Source organism: Pinus tabuliformis, chromosome 7 (assembly GCF_031772625.1).
Source record: "Pinus tabuliformis cultivar Carrire ecotype Pingquan chromosome 7, CPIR1, whole genome shotgun sequence".
NCBI lineage: Eukaryota > Viridiplantae > Streptophyta > Pinopsida > Pinales > Pinaceae > Pinus > Pinus tabuliformis.
The window spans coordinates 1,747,202,075-1,747,223,338 of NC_142293.1; the positions used below are offsets into that span (position 1 = coordinate 1,747,202,075).

Here is a 21,264-nt window from a genome sequence, read left to right on the forward strand (position 1 = left end):
CTTTGGATTAGAAAAGCTTTGAATTTTTGAGAAAGTGTCTGGGTATGACCGAATGCCCAGCAGTTGAAATTAAAGGGGAGTGTTGAATATGTAATTTCAACGCAGACGTATATCGCCAGAAACCGTTCACCAAACCCGCCTGAGATTTCTCGGACCACTTTCCGGCAAAGACATTTTCCATATATTTGAGCCCGATACAATATGGTGCAGACGCATGGCTCTCCCCATACGTAAGCAAGTCTGACAATCTCAGGTGCTATCGTTCAGTCATGTAATGCCTCCCGATATCTCAGTCCACCGTCCGATTTACTTCATCAACCTCCGCCGTCGATTGCTCCAAGATGCATACGAACCTGCATCGAATTAAAAATCATGCATGAAGTAAAAGTCAAGTTTCGTTGACCGCAGACTGTGTTGTTAATATGTTTAATAAATTGTCATAGGAGTAGGTAAACATTTAAGTCTTTCTTATTTACGGCACGTAATATTAAACTTGTTTTGTTAACACATAAAAATATATGTTTTGTGTATGCGTTGACTTGGTATGGTATTGTATTTTGCACACGGGAGGAGATGAAACAAGGTGTTCGTGGCAGCGAAAAAGAAACCAGAGGATGTATGCATAGCAGTGCACAAGATATGCATCTTTGTATTTTGTAATGTTTTGTTTTTGTGGTGTTGACTTTTTGTAATGGAACGGTGAAAACGCACTGCAGTGCGAAGGTGAAATGAGAACAGAGCTTGTAATGTTTTATGTGCTGGAGGTTTTGTAATACGCATGAGCGTATAATGAAATTGTTTTACAACAGTAAACTTATGTAAATTTTTATGCTACAGCAGTAAATGTAAAAGCTCCTTTTACAGCAGTAAAAGTGTATGAAGATTTTACACAGCAGTGTAAAAATCATTTTGTAAAAGAGAGACAGAGTATTTTGTTTTGGTGAAGGTTTTTGGTAAATCCCTCTCAGTAAAAGAGGAAGAAATATGTTGTTTCAGGCATTTTTATTTTAAATGAATATCAATCATTTTATGGTGGTGAAATACTCTGTTCCTCAGTAAAAAAATTTAAGCTTCCCTGTGCAAAAAGATCCTGTGGAGGTGAAACAGAGCATTGCCTTTGTGGAGTTTATTTTCTTTGTTTTTGGGATTTTATCAGAAAAATCCCCAACATTTTGCGCATGAACGGAATGATCTATAACACCCATCTCCTTCAATATTCTACCCATCGTTCGCTTGTCCCCTTAGAAGCCAATTGTCGGCAAAGATTGTTGATTCAAGGACTTGAAACTGATTCTGATATCAGGGTATTGATTTTCTGCAGAATTAGGTACAATTCCATTACAGAGACGAAGAATCTGCTCTTCAGGAAGATTAAACTTCTCTACAAAGCTCAAATCCTGCTTGTCAGATACGATTTTCATAACTTGAAAGAGAGAGGCCTCCGAATCCTTGCTTGAGGCTTGATCAGTAGCAGTCTGGTTCGGTAACTCAGGTTGTGGGCCTTCGGAATTAAATGCGCTTGGGGATTGGTTACTGGTAGTAACTGTTTGTGCTAGTGAACCCAGTGTCTCATCTGGAATCAATTCTGTAGGGCTTTGAAATACCGAATTTATCAATGCACTTGGGTTTTGGTTATTGATGATAACTGTATGAGGTGGTGAATACAGTGTCTCATCTGGAATGGCTTTTGGGTAGCTTTCCATTGCACATTCTATCGCGTTACAATAATCATGCTGTAAGGACGTCGAGTCCTCCAGCATCTCTTCATTCCCCACCCATATAGTATCATCAGAAGTAAAAAATTCAGGCCCAGAGAACATTTCTTCTTTATTTGTAGGTGAAATAGGGCTATTCTCTGCTTCCTTTGTGATTCCGGTGTCTAAGACCTCAGGTGCACTGAGAATTGCGTCCTCCTCCATTTCATTAGGAAAGGGATACCCACCACCCATTGTAAGTAAAGATAATCTGCAGAGAACAATAACAAAATTGCTCCAAAAAAATTCTCATCTAACAAACAACCGCAAATGCACTTATATTTTATAGAACAACGCAGAAATGATTCCATTCAAATATGGCGAAGGCGAATATATTGAAGCATATCGATTAGAAAAAAATACAAAACTCAACAGCAAGTTTCAGTTGATTAAGCCTGGTCGCAATTACACCATTGATACAAAATGTATTGACGACTGGTTATTTAACTGCATGACAAACAAGAAAGAAAACCCTCGCAGAAAAGAGCCTCATAGAGGAATTGTTGCATGGCCAACTTGAAGAAAAGTACGCTAGTGAAGGACCAATAAATAAAACCAGACGAGCAGAATCTGAAAACAAAGTAATTATTTTATCGGTGAAGCATACCTGACAGCTTCTTGATGCCCAAATATAATCCTGTCGACCTTCGGAGAAGAGACGAACCGTAGTTGGTAACATAAGGCAAGGCAGTACACCGATAAATGCGTGTGATTTTATAGTGTGTATAGGGGAGGGACGCCATTACCTGTGCGCCCTCCCCTCCACCTGGCGGACAAGCACGTTGCAGGCACGTGGCCTCGTACGACACCACGCCAACTCAATCTGCCACCTGTTAACATGCGTGTCAAGGGTTTACACTTTATTTAACGACCATGGATCCGCTCATTTCCGCCTTTACGCCGCGATGTATGCTCCGACTGTGGGTTTTCTGTTCGGGTCCGGTGGTTGTTCGAAGCCCTCCGCCGATGATGGCGCGGGAGGGCTCCATTACCTGTGCATGATGTCCGCCATGGTTGAGCTCATGTCTGCCAATTGCTGTTCAGCCTGGACCGCCGGTGGTTTAGGGTTTCCTGGGTGGCTGTTTAATTCGCGCCATTTGCCCGCCAATTGCTGTGCCAATTGCTGTTTAGTCTGGATCGCCGGTGGTTTAGGGTTTCCTGGGTGGTTGTTTAATTCGTGCTATTTGCTGTTTGGGGAGGAGCCAGTACCAATTTACAGGTAACTGCAAATTTCGGTGGTATTTGTGTGGTTTTTTGGGTTTTTTTCTTCTGCATTTGCTCATTTGTTAATTTTTTCCAATTGTTGCAGGTGTGGCAGGTCCGGCGAGCACTGGAGAAGGTCCGCCGAATGTGTGGCGAGCTCTGGACTGATGGCTTCTATCCGGTAGGATTTTTATCCTACCAGCCATTTTCTGAAGTGTTTTTCAACACCTCTCACCGTGTGTTTCTCAACACCTCACCTCGCTTATTGGAAGTTTTGTTGTAGCTTTTCGGTGTTAAGGTCTTGTGCTTTTTTCGGTGTTAAGGTCTTGTGCTTTTTTCTGATATAATGGTAGCCCTCTGGTTTTGTTGAATGTATAATTTATTAGCTGCTTTGTTGAAGGGCTTAGGGTTTTGGATTCTAATGGCAGCTTGGTTTTGGTTGCCATCTCCAAAGCTTGCAGCTAGTGTGAGACTCGGAACATACGGAAATGATGTTGTAGCTTTTCGGTGTTAAGGTCTTGTGCTTTTTTCTGATATAATGGTAGCCCTCTGGTTTTGTTGAAGGTATAATTTATTAGCTGCTTTGTTGAAGGGTTTAGGGTTTTGGATTCTCATGTGTATATTTCTTAATAGGAATTGTAAATGCTCTTCCGAGGCCAAGATATGCTATTTTTACTACACCTCTTCGCTTATCCACCAGGAGATTGTGAGGCTTCAGGTCCCTGCCATATTATAGGCTGCCTTTCAATATTGGAGCATGAACAGAGAATGTTTCAACTGCCTTTCGAGCTTCTGTACCATTCCATATAATTTAGGCATACTTCATGAATTGTAAGACTCCTAAGCCGGTGGTGTTCTAAATCCTTCTATGAGATGTAAGGTTGTTTGCTTGTAGGAAGTTTGTCAGACTGTCTTAAGGTGGCTAAGCTGTTTCTAGGGTTCTACTGCGTCTAGTCTTGTTCTGAGGGTTTGAAGGGAGTTATACAGATAAGAAGGTATGCGGATTCCTTCCTAAGCAGGTATTGTAAGGATTCAAGGTCTAGTGTTTCATTCCAAAGATCTAGCTTCCTCAATCCTTCTAAGCTAATGTCTCAGACCATCTTCAGATTGTCTCTGTCCTTCTTCGAAATGTGTTGAAGGGTTTAGGGTTTTGGATTCTCATGTGTATATTTCTTAATAGGAATTGTAAATGCTCTTCCAAGGCCAAGATATGCTATTTTTACTACACCTCTTCGCTTATCCACCAGGAGATTGTGAGGCTTCAGGTCCCTGCCATATTATAGGTTGCCTTTCAATATTGGAGCATGAACAGAGAATGTTTCAACTGCCTTTCGAGCTTCTGTACCATTCCATATAATTTAGGCATACTTCATGAATTGTAAGACTCCTAAGCCGGTGGTGTTCTAAATCCTTCTATGAGATGTAAGGTTGTTTGCTTGTAGGAAGTTTGTCAGACTGTCTTAAGGTGGCTAAGCTGTTTCTAGGGTTCTACTGCGTCTAGTCTTGTTCTGAGGGTTTGAAGGGAGTTATACAGATAAGAAGGTATGCGAATTCCTTCCTAAGCAGGTATTGTAAGGATTCAAGGTCTAGTGTTTCATTCCAAAGATCTAGCTTCCTCAGTCCTTCTAAGCTAATGTCTCAGACCATCTTCAGATTGTCTCTGTCCTTCTTCGGAATGTTGGTTTGCTTCTTGAAGGATACTAGAGCCTATGGTGTAAGAAGCTTACGTATTATTCATATATTATGATAGCTTGTTTCTCTGTATTGGTTACTAGTAATCACAATGCATAACCTTATGGACAGTGTTCACATAATCTACATGCCTTAATTACGATAAGCTCTTGTTCCTGTATTAGAATAGCTTGATTACAGTGATATCATAACTCTTACATATTACTGATATAAGCTCAATGTAAGGATACGGAATATGAAGCGTATAGTCTAATCACTTACACTGTATCAATTGATGTACCATATATAATTGACTAAGCTTAAACTCCATATTAGTAGAAGCTGTAATACATTTATACCTATAACTATTTCACACATATGGCTCCGATTCCCATTGAATTGATTACAATGAGTACTCTTATTCAAGCATTGTGTTAGCTTCTCACTTCCATGGGACTAATCTGATGAATACCGATATAGTGCTTGCAGTAGTTTGGGTTAGGTTCCTAAAGACTATCTCCCATGTTTGCCTATGCCATTCAATTTTGTCTATCACATGCATTTTGTTCGTTTCCTTGGAACAATACTTAGCTCAATTATTTTAGAACTATATATGACTACATATTTGATTATATTAAAATCAGATTTGTTGGATTTATTTACTTATTTATGGTTGAGAATTTATTTGCAGCTCTGTGTCTTATTATCTCAGTGTTTCAGGTTTTCTTCAACAAATTTAAATAATAATTACTTCAAAAATGAAGAAAATGACTTCAAAGAGTCCAGTAGTTCCAATTGTAACTCTTTATGATCTTTGTGGAGTACATATGTTGTGTAGGCTTTAAGTTTAGTTCAGTTTTGGTTTTGAGCTATTGTTGTGTATTAACTTCTTTCTGTATTCAATAGAAGATGGATGTGTTTGAGAGTTAGGATATTTTACAGAAGTATGTGCTTGTAGGTAAGCTTACTTAGATCTAGGTTATTCTTTCAAAGTTGAAAAACTGCTTACAGTGGCCTGCTTTCTATGATACTTGTTGACTGCAATGAATAATTAGATCTAAAGCATATTGCTACAGTGACTGCATAAATACCATAAGACAATAATAATAAGCCCAAGACCACTGCACATTGACCATAAGAGACTAATAAAGTCATATGTTTTTCTGTTGGTGACTTTCCAAGTGTTTATCTAAGGTCTGGTATATGTTTTCTGATATCTGAAATATGCTTTTCGAGATCTGGTGTACTTGTTTTAGTAAGAAGAAATCAATTTGCTAAGGTTTAATATCCATAAGAAATCACTTATCAGTGTTGGGAGCATCATTTTGAAGCTAATGGTGAAGTATTAAGTGATTTATTTTGTGAAATATAGTTCATCTTTGCAGTGGAAAAAGATGCCCCAAGACATAATATGAATTGACATAACAATTTCAAAAGGGGAATAAGTATCTAAGTTATCATTGTAGCGTCTTTTGTGGACTGATATCATTTGTGCTTAACTCGCAAATAAAACTGCTTTACAACCAACCAAGCTGCTGTTGGCTTTTCAATGTAGTGAATGCATAGCACCATAATGTTGTTAGTGTTTCAAAGCAATAAAACAACCTAGGTTGTAAACCAAAATGTTTTTGTGACAAGAAAAAGACACAATCCATCCAAAATCCACATCATAATGTGGTTACAAACAAAAACATATGACACCCCTATTCTTTATGGCCCTGAGAATCTTGAGTGCCAAAACTCCCCGAGTTACCTTCTTGAGCCAAGTAGGTTGGCCTACCTGTCAAGGGTTGATTAGGAAATGGTTGATTGCTGCCATATGATTGACTCCAATTTGCAGCTTCCAACCATGGAGGTATTGAGTACCCATACCTCACATTTGCACTACTGGTCCCTGCATTAAGTGGAGGTGTGTAATGAGCATACATAGAATTGGCACCAACTCTGGTAGGAATAAGGCAAGTGGGTAAACCCTCAGTGGTATAGTGAGGCACTTGAATGTTTATGAGATCTTGGAATAATGGTGTATTATCTGCAATGGAGTCCAATGAGTTTGAAATAATTCTGGTTTCATTAGCTATTCTTGTATCATTGTCAACCATATTGATCATCCCTTGTTCCTTTTCAAGCATTTGTTGTGCCTTTCGTTTTTCCTTTTCCTGTCTTGCCATTTGCTTTTGTTGGTCCTTAATTTGCCTTGCTTTATCTCTTTCAATCTTTTCATCTGCTCGATGTTGTGCTGCAACAATCCTTGCTGCCTTCTTCTCCTTGACTAGATCCTTCTTTTTCTGTTTTAATTCTTGCATTTCAAATTTCTTTTTTTCAGACTCAACTAACAGGTTTATATAGTCCTCTGAGGTGAGTAACTGTGAGCTTCGGCCCAGACGAAGACTACCTGGTGCACCTTGCTTTTTTTTCATTGATACTCTCTGTACTGGTAGCTTTAGGAATCGTCCAAGTGTCTTCTCCACCCCTCCCACCTGCATGTCATTGCTTGGTACTTCCCTTCCAGTTTCTGTTGGAACTGATTGAACTATATCATTATCTTCATTTGATGCCTCATTATGTCCTTCATCTTCTTCCATTGATATATTGTCCACAAAAAAATGAACAATTTCACTGTTCAATTCTGCTGGTTGTGAGGGCATGTTCATGCTTTCTTCATTGGTTGCTGAGACAATATGTGCATTCATATTGATCATTGCTTCTGCTAGCCATGAAGGTGGGGTTACTTGGCTTGGCAATGTCAATTGGTCATTGTCAACTGCATGTTCAGCAATAACATTAACAATATCAACAACAGGAATTTCATGTTCTTGAGTTGGTGGAACAATCTCCATGTTACTGCGAATTTGTTCATTGTTATATTGTGTTTCACATACAGTTTCATCATCTTCAGCATATAAGTGTCCTTGAGACAAGGAAATCATATTACCAGCTGCAACAACATCATCTTGGTCATCTACTTCTTGCACTTCAACACCTGTTTGGGCATTCCCTTCTTCCTGACCATCCACATGAAACGCTTGGCTACAACCAGTATCATGCATGAGAGCATCATAGTTTAGTGGCCAGATTCCTGTCCTCCTAAAGCTAGCCTTGATATTTGATGGTGTCAAAGCCCTTTTAAAAGCTTTACTTGCAAGCTCTGCTAGCTCAAACCTTTTCACCTCAACCCCTGGATTCTTTGCCATCCATGCAGCACGCTCCGACCTGAAATAGTTCTTGAAAGGGCCAAACACACTAACATCAAGGGGTTGCAGTCTATGAGTGGTATGAGCTGGCAATGTCAATAGGTCGATGCCTAAATTGTTTGCTTCCTCAATTGTTTGTACAGCCATGTGGCTCCCATGGCCATCTAATATCAAAAGGTGTCTGTTATTAGGCGAGACGCCACCTGGTACCGATGCAGCAAAGTGAAAAAGCCAACTTAGAAACAGTTCTTTAGTCATCCATGCATGGGGATGTGCAGCCATGCATGCACCTGGTTCGCAGTTCTGTATATAGTTTTTCAGTTGATTTTTACCTTTGAATAGATAAAATCCTGGGATTGAAGTACTAATTGCATTAACACAACATAAAATAGTTATCCACTCCCTGCTCTTGGGCAAAATCTTTGGCACATTTCGGCTCCCTCTCTTGGCAATTACCCGCATGCCACAATTCCTCCCTGCCTGTAAACTTGTTTCATCACAGTTCCATATATGGTCTGCTCCATAAGAATGTTTATCATAAGCACTAGAAAGTGTGTCATAGAATTTTTGCACAACTGCAGGGCGCAAATTTAATGCTCTGTCTCTGTCAAGGCCCTCAGCAGTACGCAATACAAGTTCTGGATGCCTTTTTTTAAACCCAAACCACCATGATTTACCAGGAAACCCATCTTTGAATGGGTTTGGCCTCCCTTGATAGATTTGAGCAACTGTTGATTTGAGTTGTATCAACTCTAGCCCATGTCCCAGTTGGGCCATCTCTTTACACCACTCAACCACCTCGGCCTCCTCATCCTCAGTCATAACTGTAAGAGGCCCTCTACGTTTTGTATGAGTCAGTCCATTTATCCAATAATGTATTGATGAGGGAGGAATACCATGTTTTTTTGCAGATGCCCGAACTGAGTATCCATTAAACTCTATGTCGTCAATTGCAACTAACATTTGTTCTTTTGTCCATCCTCTTATAGCACTGATTTTTTTAGTTGAGCTTGCCCCTTGGACTGTTGTTGATGGTGGTTCTGTGGCTGATGGTGTGTTAACATCAGCAGCTGTCACATGGTCATCTTCAACAATGTTCCCTGGTGCATTGCTGGCATCGACATCAGCTGGCCTGTCATCATCAGACGATGTGCATCGGAGCTGCGCACCCCTTGTCACTCTCCTGCCACTTCTCCTTGTACGAGCAGAGTAACTTCCTTTTGCCATAGATGCAACAACCTATAAAATTATTGCATGCATTTAGACATTAGAATATATGTTAAATTATGCTTTATTACTTCTGCAAAAATTATCCCTATGAAGCTGATGATCGAATAATTCCTGTAAGCTAACCTTCAATTCCTGTAAGGTAAGCAACAAATAAGGTCAACAAATTATTACAGTTTTAAAAAGAAAATTAAACATAAATAGATAGAATTCTTAAATTTTCAAGGCTAACAAAAGACTTACACACATGAATACCATTTTGAAAGAATTCATACCATTTGTAACTTACAACACTAGGTAGATCTTGAGATTAAGATTTTTTCTCATCTGTGATGTCAGAACAAGTTTTTACCATGGTGGTGAACTTGTGCTTTTATTTACATTATTGGGACTTTCTTTCTCTGCTTAGCATATCTGACTACAAAAATTTAGGTAGATAAGATGTTTTCTCATCTGTGGTGTTAAAACAAGATTTTTACGATGGAGGTAAACTTGTGCTTTTATTTACATTATTGGGACATGTCTTCCTCTGCTTCGCATATCTGGTTACAAAAACTTAGAAATGCTTCCCACTTGACTGATATGGAATTTGTGAGTTTGATTTTAGTTTTTCATGTAATGTCTAAATGAGTCTTTTTCTCTATCTTTACATAATTTCAAAAGAGTTGAAATTATTGCTTCAGTGCTTAGTATTTTATTGGTGTTTACCATGCTTACTGGAAATTTGGATTCAGTGCCCTGTTTTGATTGTTTCCTTTACAGTTACTCTGTCTCTTCTTTCAATTAATTTGTCCTTAGGCTTTTTGAAACAAATGGCTTGCATCTCCTCATATTACTTCACCGATAGTTCACTAAAATCCTATTTAGTTTGTTCCATGTGCTTGTTGCATGAGCAAAAATAAGCGCGACCTTTGTAAAATGTGACTGAACTTAAAATTCGGCTGAGAGGTCTCACTTTTCATTATATTTTGATATATTTGTGAAATTTTCTCTCATAATCATGTAAGTTCACGGGTTTCTTCAGTATCTGTTTTTCCTGGTATACCACTTAAGCGCGACCATTGTAAAATGTAACTGAACTTAAAATTCGGCTGAGAGGTCTCACTTTTCATTATATTTTGATATATTTGTGAAATTTTCTCTCATAATTATGTAAGTTCACGGGGTTTCTTCAGTATCTGTTTTTTTCTGGTATACCACTTTTGTTGCAGTTCCAAAATCTTTGCAATTCTAATATATATTCATAACATGACCAAGTGTGAAATAATAATTCTTACGCCAGGAGAACTTAAACTAGTATTTCTGAAATTGGCACCTTTAAAGTTTTGAGTTTTGCAGCTATGGCTTAATAGCGAGCTGGATTACTAATGTAGCCCAAGTATTTTTAAACTTAAAAACACCTGTTTTATTAAGCAGACTTAAAATCTAATAGCATCTTGTCCTCTTATTTGATTTGCTGTCTTTCTGAGCAAGATCTTTGATAGCTTACTGCACTAATTTGTTTGTAATCCTAGAAAAAATGATCTATTTTAGAAGTCTGAAAGTTGAGCTTACTGTACAGTGTATTGTTTCATATTGCTTTTGTTAAGTTGGTCCAATCAACATGGACACAGCGGGGCTTTCGTTGCGCTTACTATACAGTGTATTGTTTCATATTGCTTTTGTTAAGTTGGTCCAATCAACATGGACACAACGGGGCTTTCGTTGCGGAGACCCTACCGTGTATAAAGGGTTATCGGGAACGACAACAGGACGAGAAACGATGTTTAGAAGTTTCCCATTGAAGAAACTAGGAGAAACGATGTTTAGATGTTTAGAAGTTTCCCATTGTATTCAATAGGTTAACTGTATAAGCTAGAACACACACATAAACTCTGTATAAAAAAGGTTAATTGTAACTGTATAGGTTAACTGTCACCACCCTATGGACAGAACTATAATGTAAGAAATCTGATAAATGAATGGACAGAACTGTAATGTAAGAAATCTGATAAATGAAAACAATGAAAACAGAACTGTAACAGAACTGTAATGTAAGAAAAATCTGATAAATGAAAACAGAACTGTAAGAAGAATGAGTTGTAATTCATATAACTAACTTGAATATATTGGCCACTGTTTTGTGATGTTGTCTTCAAGTTTGTTGAATAGTTTGAAAGCATAAGATGCAACTTCAACAGTGGGTGGACTTGTTTTATAGTTTTGGGGACTTGATTTTAATTGGTGGACATGGATGCACATGGATTGCAATGGCTTCATTTTGAATGTGTGGTATGGATTTAATTTGCTGTGATCTAATGGTTGGGAATTGTTTATTTGTTGATCCATGTGCTTTGATTTGTTTTAATGAGAAATAGAATGAGTTGGGTGTCATTTATTGCAGTTATTGGGTCTGGGTGTCATTTATTGAACAAAGTGGATTTAATTGTTATTGGGTTGGGTGTCATTTATTGAACAAATTGGATTTAATTGTTATTGGGTTGGGTGTCATTTATTGAACATAGGGTGCTTAGTTGTTGAACAACACAGCAGTTATGGCTGACATACATTCCTTTTGTTATGTGCAGGTAGGCATATTTATTTGGGATGCAAAGTTGGAGTTCTCATGAGTGGGGGTTGAAGTGACTGCTGTTTTGTACTTCTGGAATAGACCAGTTTGGAAGCCTTTATGGCTCTAGCTGTTTTCTACTTGGGTCAATATGTTTTGCAATATTAAGTAGCAAAATACTATTTATGGACAGTTGTGGGCCCAGTAAATGTATGGGTGATTTTTGGACATAATTTAAAACTTATTTATACATAATGTTATTTATTTCTGTTTAAAATTTGGTTTCAAAAGTCTTAATCACTGGTGGTTTGGTGGGACCAGTATTATATCAACTACTGGTCCTTGCACAAGAATAGGAATCCCTCCCCTAGCGTATTCGTGAAGAGGAAAATCCTTTTGGCGCCAAGAGCATGTCCTGGCTTTTCTCTAGAAAGGAGAATATTTAATGAAACAAAAGGTGCCACCTCTTACAAATTTAATACGAAAAGATGCCACGTCATACCTAATTAGGTAGTAGTTACTATTATTAATGACCACGCGTACAAAATCTTCGTTCCCATTGAGCGAGTGATATAGTCCATTAATATTCTCGGCATTCACTACGTGGGTATTAATACCCAATAGTTAGTTCCATAAGTTATGTTATTACTGAAAGCCAAATTTTCAGGGTTAGTTTAGTTATATTAATGTAGATTTTTTTTAAATTTATTTTATTTATTGAGTGTTAAAAATCTGTGCTAAATGTCAATTTATTTTTATGTGTAAAATTTGGAAAAACCGTCGATATTTTTAGAATTTAATTAGTTTTAATGTTTAATAAATATAAAATTAAGATAGAGGTATATGGGTTTATATAATGATAATGAACTACATTTGTTGATTCGAAAGTGTGGGTCAAAAAAAATTTCATGTGATTTTTACCAGAAGACTTTGTTTAATTATTTGTCTTTTTTTAATATAATTTATAATTTATTTTTTATTATGGCATATAGAGCATATTTTACAGTGGTAATCTAAATGGATTTAGCACCATACAAATTTTGTGGGGTATTGGATTTCTACATATTAAATAACTTAAACTCAAGTTTTTGTAAACAGTACACTATAGCCCAGAATGGTAGAGATGTTGTCACGTAACATTAGATTTAGAAATAGTAAAATAATAATTTAAATTAAAAATCCTCGATCAAGGTGTGTGTCGGAGGATGGCAAGGATTGCGGGCAGTGATGAAGAGTAAAGGCAAGGTACGCCCCACTGCCCCCCACACGCTCAAGGCAATGGGTGTGGTGGCCCTTTGCATGAGTACATGCAAGGGTGGTGGGAAAAGTGGCAGGCACGGCAGGAACGAGGTGAGAGGTATAGCAGTTAAGGAAAGACAAGTGAGGGTGAATTGTATTATGGTTTGCGGAGTTTGGAGCTGGAGCATCAAAGCAGGAAGGCGTCGACACCAACAACAACATCCTTGGAGCGAAAACGGGTATGTATCCTGGCCCTGCGCCTCCCTTGCAATGTTGACATGGTTTGATTTTTGCTGGGGGGAATGGGAGAAACCTGGGAAGGGAAATTGGGGGCAATGCTGGGGAAAAGGGCGAAGGCATCACGCGGCTGTAGTATGGCTCTGTGTTTTAGCTTTGAGGCAATCAGGAACTGATATGGCCAGTGGTTGTGAGGCCCTTCCTTAGGGTAGCATTGAGACCCCGAGCTTTACTTGGGGCGGACCGGGAGAGGCCAGGTATTGGGGATGGGTAGATGACAACCTAATAGTAGAAGCTAAGGGTAGCAAAGAGCAGTCAAATTGTTGGGCTTGTGGGTGGAGCAATGGAGGTAACCCCAACAAGACCTGGGGAATTGGGAGTAGAGGTCACGCAGAGAAACCTGCTAGGATTCATTGGGGGAAGAAAGGGTATGACAAGGGTAGAGGAGCAGCGCTTGCTTACTGGGCATGGTGGAACGGGATGGCATACCAAGGCACGGGGATACTTGCATGGCCAAGGAAGGGGACTGCCAACCATACAGGGTATGTGAGGTACCAGAGAGGGAGGAGAGCAAAGCTTGAAAGGATAAGGAGACCGACCTCGTCTTATGACTGGGTTGTCACCCAACCTGGCCCCTGTTCTGAGCATAATTGGGTTAAGATAAGGAATAGTGAGAATGCTGGTAATAAGAACTCCAAGCAAGACAGTAAAATGCACCAAAGACAGAGGTTAACACCTCTTTCATGTGAACAGGTTTCGAACAATGCAGAGATGGCTCGGCCAACAAGAGGAAGGGGTCGTGGAAGACGAGGGAGGGAGCCTACAAAGGCCAAAGATCCGAGCACGTCGGAACCACGAAGAGGAAGGAAGTCAGTTGAGCATCTCATTAGTGAAGCCGTTGCGACATACTGGGAGGGAACAGATGAAGGAATCTGTAATTTGTTGGAAGAATGGGAGGAAGAAATCAAGCAGAGCAGTGAGACAGAGGAGGAGATAAAGAACTGGAGGACATTAGTCCCGGACCCTGGGAATACCAGAGGAAGGATAACCCAATTCAAATAGACCTTATACCTCTACTGGCTTATGAAAATCCTGCTGGGGAAGGCCATGGAACAAATCTCAGTGGGGATGGCTCTGTCCCTCCAAGACATGCCCAACTACAAACAGGATTTGCAGCAAATCCAATTCCAACTCCACAAGCAGGACATCTGACTGGACATAATTCAAAGGCACATCCCATGCATCATTGAATTGACTGAGATGCCTGGGGAAACTATCAAGGATCTGGCACTGATGGAATCGACATCAGAAGCGCAGCAGGGATAGTTAGTTAGCTTGGTTTCTTTTTTCTTTTATATGCGGTTAGCATTTACTTTACATTATGCATGTTTATGGATAGATAGACATATAAAGTTTTGTCATGAAACAGAGACATACTTTGCTTGGTTAGAAAGATTGAAACTTTAATGTTTTTGGATGGCCTACAACGAGGATAGGTGGCCAACAGACTTGGTTTCCCAATGGGAAAGTTGAAGCCACCTAGCATACATATGCAGTGTAAATTTTCCATTTATAAATAGAAAATGAAGGGTCATACCAAGCTTAACAAAAAAATAAAAATAGTAATAACAAAAGAAATTAATGTCGGTCATAATTAAAGCACTTCAATTTGCACCTTATTTTTACATAATTTTTTATAAAGATATAAAGTAATCGAAAGTTTAGAAAAATAATGATGATGATGATGATTAGCATCCACTAAGACTTATATGGTCTATGAGACCTTAAGAAATAAGCGGTTAATTGGCATTATTTAAAATTTTATTTCTATGATAAAAAATGAGGGAAAGAAGCGTTTTGAGGTCACTGTAGTTTTGTTGACTGAACAAGTCGAGGAGGGTGGTCATGGGGAAAATGTTTTGGAAATGGGAGTGGATGTGAGTAAGGGTCAGACAATCCAAGAGAAAGTGTTTTTCATCTTCGACTCTCTTAGTATCGCAAATGAGGCATATTCTCTCATCCCAAGGTATCTTGGGAATAGACCAACGTCCAGTTTCACTCCGGAGATCATGAGAATTAGTTCTAATCCTTGCAATATTCATTCTCTTCTTAGCACTGGTTAAGATAGAAAGGTAATTATGGTTAGCAAGCATGGGGTTGATAACCTCCTTATAGTATCTTAACCTTTTTCCCCCTCTAACTCCTTATCACTCTGCAACTTATCATTAAATTTGGAAGTATTGACGTTTTTAATATTATCCTTATTCACCAAGATGATCTCCTCCTTTATCTCCCAATGATTGAGCCAGGACTTGGCATCCTTATGCCACCCTTGCTTGAGTCAAAGGTGGTTTTGACTAGAGTTAGAAGCAATTTTTTGGAGTCTCTTGGCTTCCATGTTGTACAACCTCTTCTTATACATCAAATACCTAAACACAGCCACACATTCAATGGGGGAAAGGCTAGCCTCAATTAAGAGAATAGGGTAGGGAATATTACCTTTAATCTTGAAGTTGTAAGTTATGAATTTGCTTCTGGATCATTTCAATCTTTCTCCATGAATCTCTAGCTAGACTACAGCCCCACACCTCACATTCATATAAAATAACAAGGGTGACAAGAGTCTCGAAGAGGAACCTTTTTTTACTCCAAACCCAAAGATTAGTCATCTTACAATTGTTTTCAAGCTCATAGTAAGCTTTCCAACCACCTATAATCATTTTCTCAACATTATAATTTCAGTTGAGCTAATGGTGGATGTCAATACCTAAATATTTGTAAGAAGAATCATTCTCTAAGTAATTGTTATCATAAATGAAATTATCATAGGCGGTCTTTTTGGATTTAATAATCACAACTTTAGTCTTGTCAGTATTAACAGTGATACCCATCTTGGAACAGAGATCATGGAGGGTTTTAAGCTATTTATTGAGATTGTTGGGGCTCCTAGCAAGAAGAACGATATCATCAGCATAAAGGAGAAGAGTAATGACTATGTCAGCAAGCTTGGGTCCTTCACACCCAACATCTTCTAAGCATTCCTCAAGCTTGTCAATGTAAATGCCAAAAAGGGTAGGGGATAGGGGACACCCTTGCTTAACACTAATGTTGCATTCAATATCAGTAGACCAATCCTCAATGGTATTAATCTTGGCAATAACATTCTTGTATAATCTAATAACAACGACCCTTAACTCAGGAGGAACCATTATCTCATCGAGCCTATGCCATAACTTCTCTCGAGGAACCGTGTCAAAAAAAATTCTAAAGTCAACAAAACAGCAGAAGAGACCAGTCTTACTCTTACGACAATCCTCAATAATGGTCCTAAGAGCGACAAGGTGGTCAATCAAATCTATAAGAGTCCTAAATGCAAAATAAATTTAAATTAATTTCCTCTCATTTGATTATTCTTATCACATTATACAAATCTATTTTTTTTGCTCTATATTTTATGTACTTTGTAACATGTAATGTTGTATATAGAAAGGCACATGGAAATATATACAAACATACGAAACATTACAAAACAATGTTTATGTTTCCTATCCCATAGAACCCTTGTTTCGTACAAAGAAGCAGTTCATTTAATATTGCATAAAATTTTGAATAAGAGCACCATCATTCCATTTTTTACAAGCACTAGCAAATGTAAATTTTTCAGTGATGCCTGCTAAAACCAGCTTGCCAAATGGCTTTTTTACCATGGATTTCAAGCCAAGTGCTAATCTTCTTTTCCAGAATGAGACCGTACAACTTGGCTAAAATGTGGCTAATAATGATAGTCATATAGTTAGACGGAACGTTTTTATCCCCACTTTTAAATATAGGCATGATAAGGCTTTGCGTCCACAGCTTAGGGAAGCCTTGTTTAACTGCCAAGTTGAGGAGATTGTGCAAGTGCGGGGTGAGGATGGACCTCCCAATTTTGAGAATTTCAGCTTGGTACCCTTCAATATCCCTAGCTTTCCCAATAGCAAGCTTCTTAATCTCGGATTTAACTTCATCCAAAGAAAAGGTATCTCCCTCTATAGGAATGCTTTTGATGTAGATCATGGTGTCCAAGGAGTCATAGAGATTCCTAATATAGACATCCCATTCCTTTAAGGGGATCAAATTATTTTCTTTCGATTTACAGACAAGAATGTTCCTCCAAAAATTTCTAGGCTCAACTTTAGAGAGGTTAAGGAGATGATCTTGCCTCTTGTTTATATACTCTCTTTTTTTTCCTTTTGATAAGAGCTTTGTACACCTTGATTTTTTCATCCTTAATAATTTTGTTGGGAGGATCTCTAATCACTTTCCCGACAGATTTACAATCATTTTCATACCACGGGTTGGAAGTCTTATTGTTATTATTATATGATACCTCCTTAGAGAAGTTGTTAATGGTAGTGGAGATGATAGTAGTAAAGGTGTGGTATATGTGATCAATGTTTTTATTATATGTTAAGGAACTCATATCCCTCGTTAAAACTTTTAAGAAGAGATCCATTTTACTTTTGTCAAAATGCATGTGTCTTGGACTCTCATCATTTTTATGTGTGCAGTTGGTGAACATATCAAGGTTAAGGGTTAAGGAGAGAGGTTTAAGGCCAGAGTTAGGTTCATGGTCGTTTAAGAGGTCAAAATTAACAATACGGTGGATAACCTTGGTATCAAAGATTGCATAGTCCACAACACTGCTACCACACCCATGAATACAAGTCATATGGCCAGAGGAAGGTCACCTATTGATCCCATTACAAATAATCAAGTCTTGGGAACTGCAAAGATTAATTAGCTCAGTGCCAAAAAAGTTCTCAGTAATGTCTTCGAAATTTCTTTGGAATCTACTAGCCATAACACAATCATCATCAAGCCATAAAGGGTTAGAGTTAGAGGTATCACTTAATAGAGTGGCTTTGTTATTGGCAGTATGGGCATTAAATTCTGCAAGCAAGAGAATGTTTCCCTCATTCCTTAGGTTGTGGATATAACACTCTAAGTTAATGAAGGGACAATCCTTATTTAGGTTGTTCTTCTGATAGGAAGTAGAATTGAAAGGAACAAAGTAGCAAGTTGCAAGGAATATTCTATTGGTATTGGAGTCAGATATGTCAATCCAAACGTACCGATTAATGGGGTCAATCTTATGAAGCGCATATGGGGAGCAATGTCGTTTGTGATATAACAGGCTATACCACCTATTATCACTGAAAATTCTGTTGCCAAATTTTTTTTAGCCTAGCTTATGGACAAGTGTTTTCGCAGCGCATGAATCCTTTTTAGCAGTTTCGCAGCGCTACCTGTATGGGTGATTTCGTAGCGTGCTATGAAATTGGGGATTTGTTCGAGTTTTCAGTGGAGACCCAAAATCCTAACATGCCTATTAAACAGAGTTCTGAAAGAGGGAGTTAGAAACACTGAAAAGGCGCTTGGAAGAAGTGGCGGTGTTTATGTTCCTCCTTTCAAGCTGGCGCAAATGATGAAAGGATTTATAAGATAAAAGCAGCTTGGAATATCAGCGTATATCTTGGGATGCTTTTTGTAAAAATATCATGGGCTTGTAAAAAGTGAACGCATCAAACATTAAAAGCATTATTTCAGCTTAGATGCCTTTCCGCTAGCTGGCAGAAGCATTACAGCACGGTTGTCTGAGTTTGACATTATAGCAAAACAGGTGGAAGCAGGGGAGCTTCAACATTTCAGAGTTTCAAAGTCTGTTTCGACTGTTGCTGTCCTGCTTTGGAGACCAAGTAGCCATCCGCCAGGGCCCGGAGAGCAGGGTTGTGAAGTGGAGCAGTATGGAAAACTGGGGGCGTTGAAGAGTGGAATGGGTCCAATTATGGCATGGACAGAACCTCAAGTCACTCAGTCTCATATTGTGAATGCTGAAAGGGAGCGGGGGATGTTGCAAGCGACAATGAGCACTCGAAGAGGCCGTTGCCTTCGAATGCCGATGGAGCAGTGAGTCATCATTCAACGAGCCATCATTCAATGAGCAATACTTCTAGTACCAGCCCTACTTCTACTTCTGCTCCTCGTCCTGCCTCCTCCCCTTCGTCCTCATCGCTTAGAAGGTTTCAAGGGAAGGATGCACTGTCGTATGCCAATATACTGCGATCGAGGAATAAGTTTGCGGATGCACTTGGTCTGTATGAAACTGTCCTGGAAACAGAGCCTACCAATGTCGAGGCTCACATTGGAAAAGGAATTTGTCTCCAAATGCAAAGTGTTATTCCGAAGGCATTTGAATGCTTTGCAGAAGCTATTGCGCTTGATCCTCAGAATGCTTGTGCTCTCACGCACTGTGGAGTTTTGTACAAGGATGAAGGGCACTTGCTAGAAGCAGCAGAGGCATATCAGAAGGCTCTTGTAGTGGATCCTACATACAAGCTTGCTGCGGAGTACTTGGCAATTGTCTTGACAGATCTTGGGACCAGTTTGAAACTTGCAGGAAATGTCCATGAAGGAATTCAGAAGTACTATGAAGCTCTAAAAGCAGATAGCCGCTATGCTCTTGCTTATTATAATTTGGGGGTGGTTTATTCGGAAATGATGCAATATGATATGGCACTTAATTGCTATGAAAAAGCTGCATTGCAAAGGCCTATGTATGCTGAAGCATATTGCAACATGGGTGTGATATATAAGAACCGTGGAGATTTGGATGCAGCCATTGCGTGTTATGAGAGGTGTTTGGCTGTATCTCCAAATTTTGAAATTGCTAAGAATAACATGGCTATAGCCCTTACAGACCTTGGTACAAAGGTGAAGCTTGAAGGAGATATACATCAGGGTATAGCTCATTACAAGAAGGCATTGCTTTATAATTGGCACTATGCAGATGCTATGTATAATCTTGGTGTCGCATATGGTGAACTACTAAAATTTGACATGGCAATTGTGATGTATGAGCTTGCCCTGCACTTCAATCCACATTGTGCGGAAGCATGCAATAATTTAGGAGTCATTTATAAAGACAGGGATAATCTTGACAAAGCTGTGGAGTGCTACCAGATGGCTTTGTCGATCAAACCTAGTTTTTCACAGTCTCTTAATAATCTTGGTGTGGTCTACACTGTCCAGGGTAAAATGGATGCTGCTGCAAGCATGATTGAAAAGGCTATAATGGCAAATCCTGCATATGCAGAAGCTTATAATAATCTAGGGGTTTTGCACAGGGATGCAGGTAATATCATGCTTGCGATAGAGGCATATGAGCGGTGTTTGCAAATTGATCCAGACTCTCGGAATGCTGGTCAAAATCGCTTGCTAGCCATGAACTACATCTATGAGGGCGAAGATGATAAGCTTTATATTGCACACAGGGAATGGGGCTGGAAGAGGTTATTTAACTCACATGCTTTCTGACTGTTATGGCATTAAGGATATAGTACTAATGGAGCGCAGGTTATATAAGTTCAAGGCTGATCGAAGTTTGAGACAGACAGAGGCCATTAATTTGGAGCGCCTAAGAATAGACATTGAAGATTTGAAATTGGAAGCTGTGGAATCTTTGAAGAACTTTTACTATGCTGCAGTAGGGTAACATCCAATATTCCACCATCAGACTCAGAGATCAGTATGCTCGAAGGTGAAATTGTTTGGAGCAAATTCAAGACACAACACTCATTCCAATACTGAAGTTATCTCAGCTCTCAGGTTTTTCAAAAATAGTTCAGATAACTGATTATGCCCCTAGTGGTATTGAGCTGACAAGATCTTGATGCTGATTGCTTTCATTTCCAGATCATATATATCTCTTATCAAATAAGAGAAGTAGATGAGGACCAGGGACCATTAAAAATACAGTAGAATTTATTATGCATATTACAAGACTGTGTTTTTGAAATTACACAGCAGTTTCGTAGCGCGCTACGAAACTGCTGTAGGTGGTGATTTTAAACGCAGAGCTGCATACGAAAAGTTTTGGTTGGCACACCTGTCTACCAAGGAAGCCTCCAGCATATCAGAAGCATGGTGTTACCCTATTCTCTTGGGTTATTAAAGAATTAAAGTATCCACTGCTGTATACTCGGTGATGGGGGACCAAAACCGAAAATTTAGGGATATTTTCGGCCGATACAGAACCGATCAAAGCCTTCGGTATTCAAAGCCAGCATGGGACATTAATTGCCCATCTTATGCCATCTCATGCCATCTCAGCTGAACGAAGAAGAAGCCAGGTGTCAAAGCTGCAAGAAGG

The 21,264-nt window shown here is 39.0% G+C and overlaps 1 protein-coding gene across 1 annotated transcript; it reads left to right on the forward strand.

The window, feature by feature from the left end:
• The first annotated feature begins 2,659 nt into the window (after nt 1-2,659).
• On the forward strand, nt 2,660-20,429 carry LOC149255319 (putative UDP-N-acetylglucosamine--peptide N-acetylglucosaminyltransferase SPINDLY). Its single transcript, XM_089455008.1, has 4 exons — nt 2,660-2,973; nt 3,064-3,138; nt 18,663-18,903; nt 18,954-20,429. Exons 1-4 carry the CDS (start codon nt 2,660-2,662, stop codon nt 20,427-20,429), a joined length of 2,106 nt encoding a protein of 701 aa, XP_089311134.1.
• Nucleotides 20,430-21,264: the final 835 nt, after the last annotated feature.